Source organism: Poecilia mexicana, unplaced genomic scaffold (assembly GCF_051168715.1).
Source record: "Poecilia mexicana isolate PSO_F unplaced genomic scaffold, ASM5116871v1 scaffold_9, whole genome shotgun sequence".
NCBI classification, from domain to species: domain Eukaryota; kingdom Metazoa; phylum Chordata; class Actinopteri; order Cyprinodontiformes; family Poeciliidae; genus Poecilia; species Poecilia mexicana.
Genome location: NW_028263378.1, coordinates 8,295,388 through 8,312,713, shown reverse-complemented (window position 1 = coordinate 8,312,713; position 17,326 = coordinate 8,295,388). Strand labels below are relative to the sequence as shown.

Below are 17,326 nucleotides of genomic sequence, written 5' to 3'. Positions count from 1 at the left end.
CGATTTGCTGACATAATTTAATGGCACTTTGTAACTGAAAACCATTTTGAGTCACTGGATCAGGTCATAAAATGAATCGGTTCTTGCTAGATTATCCTTATGCATTGCTAATAGAGTGAGTGAGTCACTGTTTATAATTAGTAATATGCATCATTCACTGCAACCCTCCTGTTAAATAGTGGATGTCCCTGTAGAAAATACAACTTCTCTGAAGCAACAGAAGAACAGTCTAAAGTAAGAACCTTTTGCATAAGGAGACACATGTCTGCACAGCTTATCTGAAACAAAGAATTTAACAGTGCTGCTTATATTTTATAAAGAAGGTTCATAAATAATGTTTTTAAAGCCTTGACAAAACTTGCATGAAATTGGAATTTATAAGCAACGAATTGAGCAAATAATATAAAATTAACTCCTTTTTTTACAATTAAATTATTTTGAAGATGACTTCCATCAAAATTAAAATCTAAACTTGATTTCAGCACAATCTAGATCCTTGAACATCCAGTGGTAGCATAAATGAATTCATTTTTTCAGGCATGTTGTTTCAACACAAATCACTCATCCAGCTTTTTTTTTTTTTTTTTTTTTTTAGAGTACCAGTTTTGCAAAACTTAGAGTCTGTTCCAGGATTAATTCTGATTAAACTGATTTTATTCATAACCGTCACTATATAAATTTCCCGGCAACACTGAAATGCCTTTTGTGTTTGTCTTACATATCCTAATGTGTACAATATTCTGTTCATACGGAGGATGTGGTTATTTGTGTCTGTTTGTGTTTGTGCAGGGTTTTCATTCCCAATTATATATCAAAGGTGAAGGTTCAGCTGGTAAACTGCAGCACCAAAAACAAAAGCAGCGACACCTGTCCCGTGGTGCTGAAGATGAGAGCGCGGGCGCCGCCGGTGCACAACTCGAGTGCCCTCGATTGCAGGGAGTGGAACCCGTGTGAATTAGTCACCCTCGTACCTGCCTGGGAGCAATGGTACTACATCCTCGTTGAGAGGTATCTGAGCAACTCAGACGTCTACTTTCGCATCGGTGTGCAAGTCACAGGTGAGACTGAATACATATGAATAAGCTGTATTTTTTTGTTTTTTTAACATCATAGTTTAGCACCTCTGATTCTTTTAAGATGTTTGGTGGAGATTGTGATTAAGCTGTTTGAACAATTAAAAGGGATTTTTTTGACCATTTTCTTGGCTATATCAGTCAGTGTTTCCAGAAAATAAGGCTCATCACCTACACAACGGAGTAAAAAAGGAACATGTGAAAAAAGAACCAAGTGGAATTTCTAAAAATTGGAAACAGCAGAAAAACGCCTCCAAGAAAATAAGAAATCGGTACTAGTCTGAAAAAATCCTGATCTGCATGTCTCTAGGCTAATGTAGATTCAACCTGCTGTTCATTCCAGACCATGTCATGAGTATTTTTCAGCAGAAACACTCAGTTAAGTTTTTAATTAAACCGCTTCTTCCGGAAGATTATACATTTGTTTATGCCAAGTGAACATTTATGTTTTCCCAAAAGTATAAAAAAATGTTGCCATTAAAGTTTAATCCTAAAGTGTTTTCGTTGATCCCAGACATATAGAACAACATCTTCCTGCTGGCAGTCAGTATCAGAGCTGGTGCATAACTCTCCTGAGTGATAATCAGTAATACGCCGCTGTATCTGTAGATTAGTGCTCTGTGTATAACAAATTGATCATAAAGTGTTTCTCAAAGTGATACAAACTGATGCAAAGCACTCTTGACTAAGCATGAATTTGTGTCAAGTCAGTAGTGGGCTGCAGTGCATTTGTAGTCATGGCATGGACACAAATATACATGTTTCACAGTTTTAAAACACCTTAATTCCATAATAGAAAAATAAAATTTGATAATAAGAATAAAAGTAAAGACATAATTATTGGAGCTGTTCTTTTGTGGAAAAGCATGAATACTATGTTAGTGTAGTTAAATAAAAACTTGCTATCTCTTTAAAGACATTTGCAGACTACTATTTCATACCTCTTTTTTTGTTCATAAATTTAATCAAAACAGTTTGTGTCCATGTCCACTAAACAAAAACTGTAAGTGGAAAAATGTTGCCATTATTCCATCTCTAGATAGGGAATAAGCAAAACAAAAAAATCATCAAGTGTTAATTAGGTATGTTGTCTTTGAACTATTTTTAACGAAGACAAACCCTTACTGTTCAAGAAAAACTTGCTTTTATTCTTTATCATTGCACATTTAGCATCTCAGATTGCTGGTCATAATTTAAAAAAAAGCATAGTTTTGGTTTTACATTGAAATACTTCTCCTGCATGTTGCAATGAATCATGAGAAATGTAGTGAGGAGGTTGTTGGGAGGAACTGGTGGTGATAGGCATGTTTCACTTGGAAAACTGAGGAAAGATTCCTTCAATTCAATAAAAGAAGCGTGTTCAAGAACAGTGCAGGATAGTTTAACAGGGACTGGGGAAAAGGATGAATAATCTACAGGCAACTGCTACATGCTGTTAAGGAGTTTAGGGTATTTTTATGCCTTTCCTACAAGGGATGGCTCACAAATCTGTGGGAAGTCCACTCCCATGTAGCAATTCTCCCCCTCTGTTCCACGCCGTGCCGTGCACTTTGTGACCATGGCAACACAGACACTAATTATTCACACGCTGTCTCTCCTCCTGCCTGGCAGCCAGATCTTACTTGACCTTTTGCAGATTTGAATTGAGGAACACCTCAGGTTCAGAAGGGAGACCATCTGGAGTTCTCACCTCCTAATGCTTTGCTTGATAATCTTAATTTTTGTTGCTACATGCGTCTGAGATGGAAATGTGCAACCTTATTTGAATTCGTTCCAGTTTAAAAGCAAAGTCGATGGCTAGACGGTGCATGAAAAAAGTAGGTTACAATTTATTATTTATCATTGTTGTGTAGAGCTTTTTCACTGCAGGTGTTTTACCCTGGGTGATCGGACAAAGAAGAGAGTTCATCCGTTATGCTATGAATTCAAGCAAGACAAAGACTTTTCTCTCAATTATTAATATCATGAAACATGTGGTTACAACCCTTCTTTGTATAGCCATCCTCACGTAAACCAACATAACTATTGGCTTTATTCTGCATATTGGTCTTCATCATTTTCTGGAGCACGCATTATTAGGTATTTTTAGATGAGCTTCAGCTGTTCTAACATGTCAGAATCCTTCACGCTTCCTCAGAGACAACGGTATGCAAACGAGGGTGAGCTAGAAAATCCTTTGACAAATGCTTTTCCCTGGAGGACTGCTGGTATTTGATGCTTCCTAGGCAGTTGTCATCAATGACCATTTTGCAGTGAGTTGCTTTGTGTTGAAAGAGAGAGCGTACTGTTAGCAATTACAGTGAATCTATGTCTCATTAAGAATCAGTCTGTGGCTCTGGAAGCCAGCTGAAGGCAGTCATTTGAAACGTCTTGTAGGATTTAGCTACTTCGAGCCATTTTTCAACTGTCTTCCTTTCCGTTTTTGTTTGACATTTCATTTTATTGATTATTTTTATTACACAAATGTAACTTTAACGCTAAGATTTTAAAGCCAATAAAATGTCACTGAATGCTGAACTTATGTAGGAATGACTCTGAAAACGTTCACATTTTGTATAATACAACCAAATACTTCACTGTATTTCACTTTTCAGTTGCAATGGTTTTGGGTCATTCTCTACCAACTTCTGCACTGTTAGGGTTTTTTTTTTTTCATCTAGCCAGAACACTTTTTTTTGCCATTTTCCCTACATAGCTCAAGGCAAACATTAAAGGGGACTCATGTCCTTTATGCAATAAAAGATTTGGCCTTGCCTCTCTTCTGTGAAGCCTACATTTATTGAGTACAGTACCGTAAGTTTTAATATGGACACATTGTCCCAGCCTAGCTGTAGATCTCTGGAGCTCCTCTGGATTTACTGTAGATCTTTTGGCTACTTCTAAGATTAGACGAAATTTGTTTGAAATGTGACAAAAATAAAAAAAAAGTTGTTTTTTCGCAAAAGACAATAATTTAACCTCTTTGAAATGTTATCTTTCCCCGATCAGATTGCTCCAAACCCAGCTCATCGAAGGACCGAGCGCAGTCCAGCTCATCCATGAACATGCCTCAGTCTTTTGGAACAGCGATGGGCTTCTCCCTTTCAGACACGCTGCTGATGGCATCGCTGCCTGGCTTGGCTCAGAACGCTAGTCACCTGCACACCTCAGAGGACAGCATCATTTACCTCGCCCCCACTGCAGACACGAACAAATGCTGGCCCATCCGCCCCACCCTGCGTAATGAGCTGGATACCTTCTCTGTGCACTTCTACGTCTTCTTTGGTCCAAACATATCCATTCCACCTGACCGGGCCGCTGTGTTCGCCATCAACCTGATGCCTGTTTTAGACAGCGGAGGGGTCCTCAATATGGAGCTCAAATTAAATCTGGTAAGTTCCAGAATAATATATTTTATATTATTCAATTTTCAAATTGATATGTTCCTATGTCACTTCTTGTCTGTAGAAACTAATCTAAGATTTTGGTTTACGCTGCATCGCCACCTTTGTAATGCTGTGACAGACAAATTGACAAAGCACTACAATCTCCTCCATTTTGCAACTGATTTGCTTCTATTGTTTGCTTTATTTTTGTTAAATATTTGCAAAGCAGTTTACCCTAAATAGAGGAGCCTCCCACCCTCCAATTCCAGCAGATGGGTGCGATTGGCACTTGTTTTTATATGATCACAGTTCTCTCTGCTGGAGAATTCGCTTACAGATACAGAAAAATGTTTCACCTTTTCACGTCATAATTGCCAGTGGTAAGGTACGCCCCTGGGTACCTTGCTATTTTGTTTTTATTTCTTCATGACTGTGAGTGAAATGTTTAAACCGAACGGATGGATAAATGGAAAAGTAATCTTTTTTTTTTTTTAAAGAGGGATACTGTAAATGCCATCTGATCATTTTAATTTAGGGGAAATATGTAGCAATCTATGACAACCTTTACATAAAAAAAGCTTTTTTGTGCCTAAGGGACATAGATGATGCCCAAACTGAAGGTACGTCAAAGATTCGACAGGAGCTTCAGTCTTTAACCTGATGAGAAATTCTTCGAAACTCTGAGGAGTTTCTGGCGTTGCATTGTCATTTTCAAAGAAGTGAATAGTACAATCTGGATTACAAGAGAGTGGCATCAACTTTCAGAATTTGGAGCACATGCTAAATCAGATTTGTGAACAATTAGCCCTCACTAATAGTTTTGTGCATCTGCCCATCAATCTATTTTCTTTTACACAAGATCAGATTCTAATTAGGGGCCACATGAACAAAGTGGGGTGTGGATTTCCGGCTGAAAAACTTAAATAAGAAAACAATGTGCTGCCAAATAACTCTTGATGCATGAAATTGTGTGTACTAATGGATTCAAGCACATTTTCTTCTTCCATTCTAATCAACAGAATTTGAGCACACATGGAGACATGCCAGCCACCTTCTTTGGCACAGCTCATTTAAATATTCAGAAAAAAAAGTATGATTCTCCATTCTGCATAAAAAAATAATGTTTAGATGACGGAAGTGGGACTTCATGAAATATAAACTGGGATGCTTTTACATAAAAATCCATAAATATTAAGAATAAAAAGTGTCATTGTTGTAAATAAAACACTCTTATAGTGAATAAATGCAGACCTGATGGGGAAAGAACATTTCCACCAGTGCTGGATGCAGAGGCATATTTAGGGGCTTGCTAGAATGTTCTGAAACTGTAGTCTATAAGAGATACATAAAAATGTATCTCTTATAGATACATTTTTAGAAGTGTACACTTATAGATGTGTATATATGTGGAAGTATTAATTGCATGTATGTGGATACATTAATATTATCATGTTTCTGATGCTTACATTAATTATTTGTACATAATTAGCAGTTTCCCTGCAAACTCTGTTGGTGTTGAGCAACTCTAGTACGTACCGCAGCTGTGAAGATGGTGTGAGACTGCACACACAATCAGTCATCACTTCTGCAAGTCTGCCTCAGGGCAGCTGTGGCTAGCATGTAGGTTACCACCATCCATGTGTGAATGTGTCTATTAATCGGTGAATGACTAATTGTAGTGTAAAGCACTTTGGATTCTTTTGACTTGATAAAGTGCTATACAAATCCAAGCCAAAAGGAAGTGACCCACATTTCTGTGAGTTGACCTCTTTGCACTTGAGATGCCTGGATGCAGGTGTAAAGGACAGACTTGATGTGGGAATAGAAAAAGGTCACACATAAAAACACCCCAGTGTCAGAGCTGTGACATATGTCTCTAAATGAGACCAAACAAAATGCAAAAATCCATCTGTCAGACAGGGGAGGCATTAGAATGCACCTGCAGTGCCTCTGAAGATCTGCAGGGAATCAAAAAAGCTGCCAGATAGTTTTAAACTTTTCATTCATAATAGAGATCAAGCCAGCAAGTATTGAAATACGCAGAGGATTAGGCATGAAACGGAAATCTTTTAGATTGTTTGGTTCAAAGGAATGTCCTGACATTTCAGAAAATATCCTTCTTTTTGCTTCCCTCCCAGGAGTTTGACTGCTATCAGATTCACATCTGTGCAGGCACAAAATGTATTGTTCAAGGACATTTTTCAGCTCTAAAAAGCATACAATAATCTTGTCGCCTGAAGATCTGTGAGGCATAATGACCATCCGCTTAAAAACAAAATCAGAAGTGAAAAGAATAATTTTGAGTGAAAATAATTCCAAGTAGTTTAGCATGTGTGCATGGCAGGTTTGAAGTTGTTGAAATGCCACTGCAGCCTCCATGCTGCTCCTCTCTGCTGTCAGAATTTGCGATAGGCAAGGCTAAACACATCCTTCATCTCCACTACACACACAGAGATGAAATTGATAATCGATCTTTTAGTCTAACCCCTGCCAAGAAGGTAAACAGGACTATTTCCCAAAATGTCGGATACAAACACAAACAGAAAACTTATGAGGAAATAGAAATAATTGACAGTCAATAAATTGCTTCTTCAGAGACTGAGGTTGATTTTGTCATTTCCAAGGAGATCAACTTGTAGACTAGGCTTTTTGTTTTCATTGTTAAATCAATTATGTCTCTATGGATATGAATTATTTATTAATACATGATCAAATTCATTGGATTCATTATACATTTTTCATATTTAACTTCATGAAAAGTTGTTGTGGCACGTTTTTCTTCAAATTCCACTGTGAAAACCTGACGGCACCTGAATGATGCAACATGTTTCAGTTGATCTTTAATTATTGTTATTATTATTTCTTTTTTTTTCATTTTCAGCTAATGACTCTTTGAGATTGACTTTCCTAATGCTAAAAGTATTTCTTGTGTTTCAGACTTCTAGTTTATTTAGCATATTCAAACACTTAATTTGCTACATTCCTGTTGGTTATACTGGAGGCTCCACTTCTGCTTTTCAAACTTGCATGGTTGTATATTTGTGCATCAGTTTGTAGCCATTTTTATGTGGGAGTGTAAATGTTGAGTTGGGGGCGTGGCCAGCAGCAGATTATCTTGAGTGACAAAAGGCCCCAAAGCATATCATTCTGAAAGGAGCTCAGAACAGAGCAGACTAAAATCCCATTATCTAACAATGATTTTCTGCAAAAACAAAACAAAAAAAATGTAATGAACATGTTTTGTTTAGCCCATGGACTTATCCTAACCTGTTCAAGGAAGCATAATCGGTCACCTTTAAAAGTAAAAAGATATAAGCAAAATCTATTTCTTTAGAAGCAGAATATAAAAAAAGTAGGAATTAATATTTTTGAACAGAACAATAATTGTGCTTTGCCTGCCTTGAGAGCATTTTGTGTGCTATTTTGACTTTGGATAAGCAAGGCAAGGCAAGGCAATTTTATTTATATAGCACCTTTCAGTCAAAGACAATTCAAAGTGCTTTTACAGAGAAACAATACCAATCAAGCAGTTTTAGTGCATTCCTGTCATGCAAAGAACTAAGGGATAGAGCACACTTCGACTTAGGCCTGAGTTAGTAAACATATTTTACTTTTGCAGAAGTCACAGGGACTGAGTGTTGTGATGTGGTGTGATAGTTTTCCAAACTGTAAGATGTATTTTTCAGAGACAGTGTCATCGTATAAAATCTATGAACAAATTTCTCCCTATTGGTGATGATCTGTCTCTTGCTTGTCACAAATTCAGAGTTTAGTCAGCAGCTGCTGGTGGGGGACTTTAGCAGATTTGCAAGATTTTTGAGGACAAGAGCTGAAGCTTTTGTGTAATTTAAATTCACCTCTGTTCCAGAGAGCCTAAGGGATGTGTATGACTCTTATTTCCACTGATTCCTCGGGTGTCCGGTTATTGATTTAATCTCTTTTGATGCATTTTTAAAAGGACTCTTTTGGTAGGGCAATGCAGAGGGGTAAATTAAAGGCAGCGTAATGAGAGCATTTATTTTAGACTACATTATTGTCCTTTAGATGTTTTTCCCAAGCTGTGCTTGGAGACCACAACAATGAGTTGGCAAATGAAGAAGTATAGCACAAGAGATTCAAAGAAAAGTTCTTAAAATGCAAGAAATTAGACATAAACAAAAGTGCCATAAACATGTATCATAAAATTTCCAGAGGCAAATTTAAGGTGACTCCTGTAGCTTGGTTTAAATTGGATCATCAACAAGATAATCAAAGGTCAAGTAGCAAATTAAGGCTTCCTGAATTGCTGAAAAATAAAAAATAATGGGTCTTTCAAATTATGGACTTCAACTTTATTGAACGGCTTATTGAATCGTTTGTTGCAATGTGATAATCATCCTGACATCCTTAGCTTTTGTGTCCTGGTTGGACGGCAGTTTCCTGTGAGAATAACAGTAAAATCTAAAATGATGCATTTTTTTATCTTTTTCAGTAAAGTGAGGTAAACTGCTCTGCATGGTTTTTTCTGCACACACCCTAATGGGAATTGTAGCCTGATGGTTTAATCTCTGTTTTATCAAGTTTCCTGACAGTTTTCCTTATGGCACAATAAAAAAAAAAAATTTATCTACACTTTATTATTCGAACAGTGAATTTTTCCCAGGGGACTGACATGAACCTTATAGTGAGTAATAGCTTCTCTTTGGCATCTCTACAGTAAAAGCGTGACTGAGGGAGAACTGCATTGATGATTGTCCTTCTATGAGGGTCACCCACCTCTATAAAGAAACATCACGTCTGCTTTTCTTGGATCTCATCAAAAGTTTACCTTTTAGCCCAAACTTTAGGAAGTGTGAAAGACTGGGTTGTTTGCAGTCGTTAGGTGCATTTTAACAATATGTAGTTAAAGGATGTGCGATAAGCTCACTTGTGAACTTTTCACACTACTAAAAATTCCTCAGTGAATTGTTTTTATTAAAACAAAGTGGAAGGAAGTTGAAGCAGCAGGAGCTGCTTCAGTGATGGGCCACATTTAATCACAGAGTGGGGTCAGTGGAGGCTGAGGTGCAGGGTGCAGAGAGGTTGCATACCGTCTGCAGAGATAAAGATCTTAAAAACTTCATGGCCTTCAGATTAGCTGAAGAGTATGTGAGCTTCATGAAATGAGTTTTCATGCCTGATCAGCTGCATCCAAAGCTCACATCACCAAGTGTAGTACAAAGCTGCATTACATTGTATCAAGTCTAAAGTTTGGCTCAGAGGAGACTAAGGCGTGGAGAAGTTTTTAGGAAATTGGGTTCAGCACACCAGGACATATGGTATGATTTTATTTTCCCAGCTTTGTGGGAAAATAATTCTCTCTCTTTGATAATGAAGGTGTACCAGTGAACAAAATAAAGTCCATAAAGACATGAATCAGTTTCTGTGGAGGAACTTGACATGACCTCAACCCTCCACATTCCTGAATAACTTTGGGATGGATTAGAGTGGAGACTTGAAGCCAGGCTTTCTAGTCCAACATCAGTGTGTGACCTTACAAATGCACTTCTGGAAGTATAATCAAACATTCACATAATTAGACTCTTAAACCTTGAAGAAATTTCACAAACTGTCTTAGCTGCAAAGGTTGGGCTTCCAATAAATTAAACATATGAACTGAAGGAGCAGTGTCACTCAAGTGTATATGTGTGGGAATCAGATCAGCAAATTCCTCTAATAATGTTTTAGTCAAAGATCTTTCCTTTTCAAAGTGTTTGAGGTTAGGTTGCTCTGGCATAGTCAGTGTTTTGACAAAATCCTATTAAACAATTTGTTGGAGGTTTTTCTTACCATATTGACTTGATTTTATCTCACACACACACACACACACACACACACACACACCATCCCCACTGAGACCTTAGACAGGCTGTCTTACGCTTTCTTAATTATGTCCAGTGAAAAAAATAATTCACAAGTGATTGCAGTCAAGTGTAAAAGCTGCATAAGAACAGATGTGGTGCGCGTCAGAGGTGGGAGTCATATGCCTGAACGGTTTCAAGTATGTTTTTTACTTTTATTTGATTAAAAATTGCTTTGGAAAACTTGTTTTGGGTTTGGTTCGATAACTTTCATTTATTAATATGTGAATTTTTAAAAAAAAGTAAAAATAGGAAAGATTTTCATCCATTACTTTATCCTTTTTTCAGATGGAAATGTATAATCAAAAGCCTGGGATGTGTTACTGTTACTAAGCAACATCGAAATGCTCAGCTTTTAATCACATGCAATGCCTTACAAATATATTCATATCCTTAAAACATTTCGACATTGTCATTGTATTTTAATTGGATGTAATGTGATAAACAGAAATTAAATGGCAAATAATTTTGAAGTAGAAGGAGATTATTACAAGCTTTTAACATTTTTTTTTTGCTTAAATTAAAAACTGAAGTGGCATGCTTTTACATTCAGCAAATAAAGGGAGATACAAACAATTTTTGCTGCTAATAGAGGTAAACATTTTACTCAATCTTTTTTTGCAAAAAAATAGTGTTCTTATTTGGATATTGGTCGGTACTTTAACTAAGCCATCCTAACTCAAATATGGTTTGATCTAAGCTGTTCCATTTTCAACTCTGTGCTTGGAGTGATTGTTTTGCTGGAAAGTGAACATCCACCTCACTCTCAAGTCTTTAGCAATATTAACATATTTTCCTTGGTTTGGAGTGGTGCCCATACTCTTTACATATTCAGATTATGGTTTTTAAAGTTTTTAATTAGCCGAATTGGATTTTATTTAGGTGAAAGTCAAGATTGCTTTTTGTTTTTTTGTTTAGCTGTGGACATAAACAGCTATGCTGAATATATGCTGAACGGATAATGCATTTCAACTTTGCGGTTGTGGTGGGCTGAATTTTTTAAAAGCAAAACTGCATGATTTCCTTCACCTATTTATGCATTAAAAAGTTATTCTTCTCCTGCTTTATTCATGAAATTTCTTTTCGTTTTTTCCCCCCTCGTCCTGAAACCTTGATTAGTAATTTGTTGGTAGATGGCACTCCAAACTGAATTATGCCTCTGCCACTCACATTCAGCCATCATAACTAACTGATGCATAATGGATCCAGCATATAAATCACACTGTTAAATGTGATTGATGTGGGTATGTTTTACAACAATGCTACAAAGTGCTTTACATGCACGGGCCATAAATAATAGGATAAGCAAAAAGAATAAATAAGTAAATAGCAGTAAAATTACAAACATGAATCTATAATGGGGTTTAAACCAGAACCAGAAATTATGGTTAATTAAAAGCGAAATGGCCTGGAGGCAAAGCTATTTTATGAGATGTGTTAAATCCCCTTAAAAGAGCTGGCCTTTGTATCTGGATAGTACAGATATGGAGTGCCAAAGGTAGATAAACCTGGAAGACAAACGGAGCCTCGGAAGTTATCGTAAAAATCTTAATTTAGGCACCACACAGATCTGCAGAGCAGAGTTTCAGAACAAAACAGTTTCCTGGTTTCACCCGCGCCGAGGGAGTTCCGATAATAAATCTGAGAAAGATGAAATGCGCAACATAATCATGTATATCTTGAGATAATCTCGCTTCCTTAATTCCCGGTGTTTACCGGTGAACCAGGATGTTTACGACAAGTGAAGAGAAGGGATTGCCCAACACATGATCTCCTGTAAAGATAGTAGAGTTCGACAGTAGATCAGCCCTGAGAAATTCTGACTCCTTTCAGCAGAAGGCTTTCTGTGAGATGTGAGGGGGATGGATGTAGGTGCAGTTTCTTGAAAAATGAAATTAAATCAACAGACTTTATTTTTATACTTGACTGTAGCTTCCTTGTATGTGTAAAATTCCATATTTGGTGTCGCATCTTCATTTGGATTGGCTTCATTCAGTGGGAGATATTATACATCTGAGTCCTCAGTAAATCATCATCTATTCATCCATCTGTTTGTCCACCCATCTATTCATCCATCTATCCATCCTTTTATTCACCAATCTGTTTTTCATCCCTATATCTTTTTGTCTACCTATCTCTCCACCTGCCAGTCTGATACTTGGTCTGTCCATACTTCCATCAGTCCAGTGCTGTAGTTTTTTTTTAATCAGTCAGTTTAAAAAAGAGAGAGAAAGGGGCAGGGGGGGAAAAAAAGCAGAATACCCATTTTAATTTGTACAGGGCCTTTATCAGGGCTTTTCTGGCTGAGGCAGCATAAGCAGAATTGATCTACAAGAGACCATGACGGTTCATGTCTGCCATGTGAAATCCATCCAACCATCTCTATATCTGAGAATTGCTACGGCAATGGATCCATGAGCGTTCCAGAACGGTTTTATAGTCCCTCCAATGAGTTTTTGGTTTTCCGCTGAGTTTTCCCCCCTAACGGGACCTGCCTGAAAAAACTCGAAAGGACAACAAGAATGACAACCTGGTGATGAGCCTCTGAACACTTCCTCTGTATCCCTGGCTGGGTTCTCCCTCAGAGATGAGGAGAGGGCTGTCAACTGCTTGTATCTGGAATCTTGTTCTTTCAGTCATTTGTCCATTTGTCACAACCATAGGTAGATTAACCAGTAAATCAAGAACTTTGCTCATCATCTGAGGCCCCAATCCCTGCTTCACTATATAATTACTCATGAACAACACAGGGCATATTTCAAATTACGCCTCCGGAGGTACTGATTGACCCCATGCCTGTAGGAAGTAGTCCACCTTTTGCTGGTTGAGAGATATGACATTTGACTTGAAGGAATTGACTCCAATTCTTTCTGCTATGAAGAATCTCTGAGTGGTTGGCAGAAATTCACAGGGGCACAAACCAAAGATATTTACGCTTGTATCAAAAGTCAAGAAACCATTACCCCTTCGCTTCCTCTTGACCAGTGTCTGGCAGACACTTTCAGTTTTCACTTGAGCGTTTCTTACTTAATTCTTCATCTTCAGATTTTAGGGTAGAGCTGTTATGAAGCATAGGGGGAGGAATCGTCTTAAAATGCCAGTGGACTTGATTTAGTTTAACCAACAAGAGAGTACAGACCAGATGGTGAGTTTAGGAAGCCTGAAATCTCAGCACCTGGCAAAGTGTTTGTCATTGCATTAATCAAGAACATTTCCAGCTCCTTCGATATATACTATGCTTATTTTCTGCTATGTTGAGGTGAGAGAAATCTTATAAATCCTAGAAATAATTGCTTTAAGATGTCCCCATTCCCTTTGGATACAAGTAAATGGATTTAATAGCTGGAGAATTGTTCCGTGATTTCCTTATTTTATCTCAGACAAAATGACATTTACTGTTTCTGAGGGTGCTTACCCAGTACAATAATTTAGTTGGACAGATTTTATATTAGTTATAAACCACTTCATTGCTTTATTCACAGGAAAGGACAAGACAACTTGTAAAGTGTCAGATAAATGCATGAATACCCTCTGATAATTTATGAATACATTTATTTTATTACTGCTTTTTGTCCTGTTGTTTCTATGCCGACACTAAATCTGATTGCCTCCGTTTCTGTTTCTACCGCATGAGCTATTTTATATCGGCATATGCAGCTTCCAACGCCAGAATAATTCTTCTGAATTTCCTTTTAATGCATGAGCATGTTATTGTATAATTGATGCTGTGAGGAGATAAACTGCCAACATCTTCATCTAGGTGCCTCTGGCAGACAAACGTTGAGCGGTTTCACTTGATTTGTTAGTTTTAAAGTATATTCTTTCATGGCTGAGGGAGCAGAGGCCTAAGGTAATCATGAATAGTATGAGCTCACCGCCAAGACGACAGCAGATGGTTGATGGTTGTATGGATGATTGGCATCTTCTTCTGTTTCTTCTCCCTGCAGTCGACGCTGAAAGGAGCAAATCTGACTGTGTTCGGCTGTCTTAATCATGGAATGCCTCTCTTCTTGAGAGAAAATTCATCGCTAAAATGTGATTCAGGTACGTTGGATTACCCTGTGACAAAATAAATTTAGAATATTTTGGGTTCCTACCAGAGCTCGCAGTAACCAAATATTTTCCATCTTTGACTGGATTTTTAAAACGGTGGAAAAATCTAAACACCATCTGTCATTTTCACAGACTACAATTCACCCGTCCGACCACCATGTTTAGACATGCAGGCATTTTAAATTGTACACACAGAGCAGATTGCAGAGGCAACTATCAAAATAGATTCTAGTAAGAGCATCTTAAGCACCAGTGGTTGACCAGCTGAACGACTGGTGCAGAAGGAGCACAAGCTGTGGGATTTCTGCCTGCTGAAGTGAGTGCATGAAGGGTCAGGAAACCCCTCGTGCAGAGAGTCTTGTCGATTTTTTTATCACCAATTGGAGAAATTTTCCCTGATTTAAAAACTTTGACTGGACTGGTGTTTGTAATTCCAGTGTTTAATGTGGCAGCAGAGCACTGAGTCAACATCAAAACCCCCATCAAAGTCATCGCTAAAATGTCCAACATTTTATGAGAGTAGCTTCTGTGACAAGTCCCCTTCAGACATTTGGTTATACTGTACATAAGTGGAGATGCAGTTCATGAGGAATAAGACAAAATTGTGAGACTGTGCATTCAGGCCACAGCTGAACACACAGTTAAGTGCAATAGTTTAGTTTCATTGTTTAAATGTTGTTTTTGAGGTCACAATCAGTGTTTTTTTGTCATTGTGGAGAAAAAGTTACATATATTCATCTGCTTGATGTGGGATGGTGTGATATGGATTCTATTGTTTAGTTTGTTCAAATTGAATATTGGCTAATTGAATGCATTTCAATATGTCATTTTTATTTTAAAAATGAATGGGTAAAACTGGATTATAACTGGATTTATTTGACCTTGTCAGTAAAAAAGTCAAACTCAACCAATTCTGATTCCTTCACAGTTTCCAGATATAGATGCGTAAAGAATAGAAGTTGGAACAAATCTTTCATACCTTCAAATGATTCATCTGTCAATTTGTACATTCATTACTTTTTTCACCATTCTGATCATTTATTCATCCATCATCAAAGATTAACAAAACTTGAATACTTTGAAATTTAGGCAAAAACATCTGAATTTTTAATTTAAATTGAAACAGCAAGTTATTTGTTTTAATTTTCTGTGTTTTTGTAACTCAACAAGTTTATAGAGTTTTATTGGTGTTCTCTTTTTTTCCAATCAGAATCAGTTGCTGGGTTTTTCCTCTCTGTCAACGTGTCCTCTAATATTACCAAACTGAGAATTCCCTATCCACAAACAGGAACCTGGTACCTCAGTCTGCGCTCCTTATGTGCCACTGAACATGGGTAAGATTACTATGGTGTCTCACAGCGAAATTTAATTCAGCTGCAAAGAAATCACATCTTTACAAACGTATGTGCATATTTGCTTTCTTGACACAAACATAATATAAGACATATAATGGCATTTTTTTATTTATGGTCTTAAGGTTTTTGACAGCTATTCCAGTTGAACTTAGCAAAAGACAAGAATAACAGGCCTGAACTGCTCTGTATGTATCAGAATCCCTCTGACAACACAGGAGCGAGGTATCTGTCATCTGTTCCAGCTCTCAGCAGGAAGGTGAATAAACACATTTCCCAAAATATCTAACTGGGCCTTTAAAGTGGAAAAAAGTCTATAAAGTGTACTCTCAGGAGTATTTACCCAGAAAAGAAAAAAAAAAAAAAAGGATTTACAAGCAAAAATTCACTGAAATGAGCTGGTTGACTGTTGCTCATAAATTTTTGATGTTCTCATAATCAGTTCACAGCCTCGGTCCCAACGCCCCACAGCAACCTCGGTGAGACAATGTTTGCTCTGTTCTGCAGGAAGACAATCACAACACAGGATGTAAAGTATTTTTATAGCACATCTTCAAACAGTCGCTACTTTGTTTACCAAATTTAATAATTTAGCCCAGTGATTTGGGGAACATACTTTTCTCCCAGCTGTCATCTGGCAGCACAATTTGGCCTTTAGATGGACATGACATGGAAGAGTATGTCTGTGTTGTACATTAAGAAATGTAAGGTAAGTATGATGATTCAGTCATACATACATTTCGGATCAGCTCTAAAATGTTAAAGGTGAGCTGTGATTATTTTAATGCCATTACAGTATAAAAGGTGCAGACTGGATCTTTACCAGCAATAGCACATCAAGCAGAACCAAACTGTCAGTATGTTGTACTTTCTGTAAAGGGCACAGCTCATGTTGTTTGTGGACTAGATCATATCTTATTATATCTTATGATATCAAATGTTCTCTCCAACTGTTTGTGGTCTGCAGATGAATTCAATAAGTACACAAATTTCTTCGCTAAGGATTTATTTTAAGTATGCGTGAGAGACGTTGCGGAAAGAAGATGGAAAAAAAAAATGCTATAAAGTTATTCAACAAAATAATTTTTCCAAGTTTTTTTATTGTTGTGCAGATTGAGCAATTTTGCCGAATCTTTAATGATTCAAAAAATCTGAAAGGAATTGAATTAAATATTAGGTTTTGCAGGATCTCTTGGGAGTTCCAGTTGAATTTGCATTACAGATAACAGATGGTGTGGGACTTGTACTTATCTTCATTTGAGAGCCTAACTGAGGTTTGGAAATGGTGATGGCAGTCACATAACGGTGCGTTACATTTCACACACTAAATTAGTCCAGGCTTGCTTCAGCTGAAAAGTGGCAGTGTGTTTGGCTTGTACTCATGATGATTTTTATGTGTTGAAAGCACAAATCAAAAAGGGATCAGTTAAAGCTGCTATGAACAGACAGAAGCATATCTGTAAGCAGTTAGTTGGCATTTGAAGAGTATCATGAAATCACAGACATTTTCTGCAATACTAAGAAGAAAAAAAAGAATGACATGGATTTTATTTAGCCTTTCAAGATAACTGCTAATAAAATAAAGCACATTCATAATAAAAGAC

At 37.2% G+C, this 17,326-nt stretch overlaps 1 protein-coding gene across 1 annotated transcript in view; it reads left to right on the top strand.

Moving 5' to 3' along the window:
• Positions 1-17,326, top strand: part of tmem8b (transmembrane protein 8B) — a 49,082-nt gene that overhangs the window by 11,271 nt on the left and 20,485 nt on the right. The window contains exons 5-8 of the mRNA XM_015000495.2: positions 790-1,058; positions 4,062-4,444; positions 14,265-14,361; positions 15,581-15,704. Coding sequence (XP_014855981.1) covers positions 790-1,058; positions 4,062-4,444; positions 14,265-14,361; positions 15,581-15,704 — 873 coding nt within the window. The remainder of the gene's footprint in view (positions 1-789; positions 1,059-4,061; positions 4,445-14,264; positions 14,362-15,580; positions 15,705-17,326) is intronic.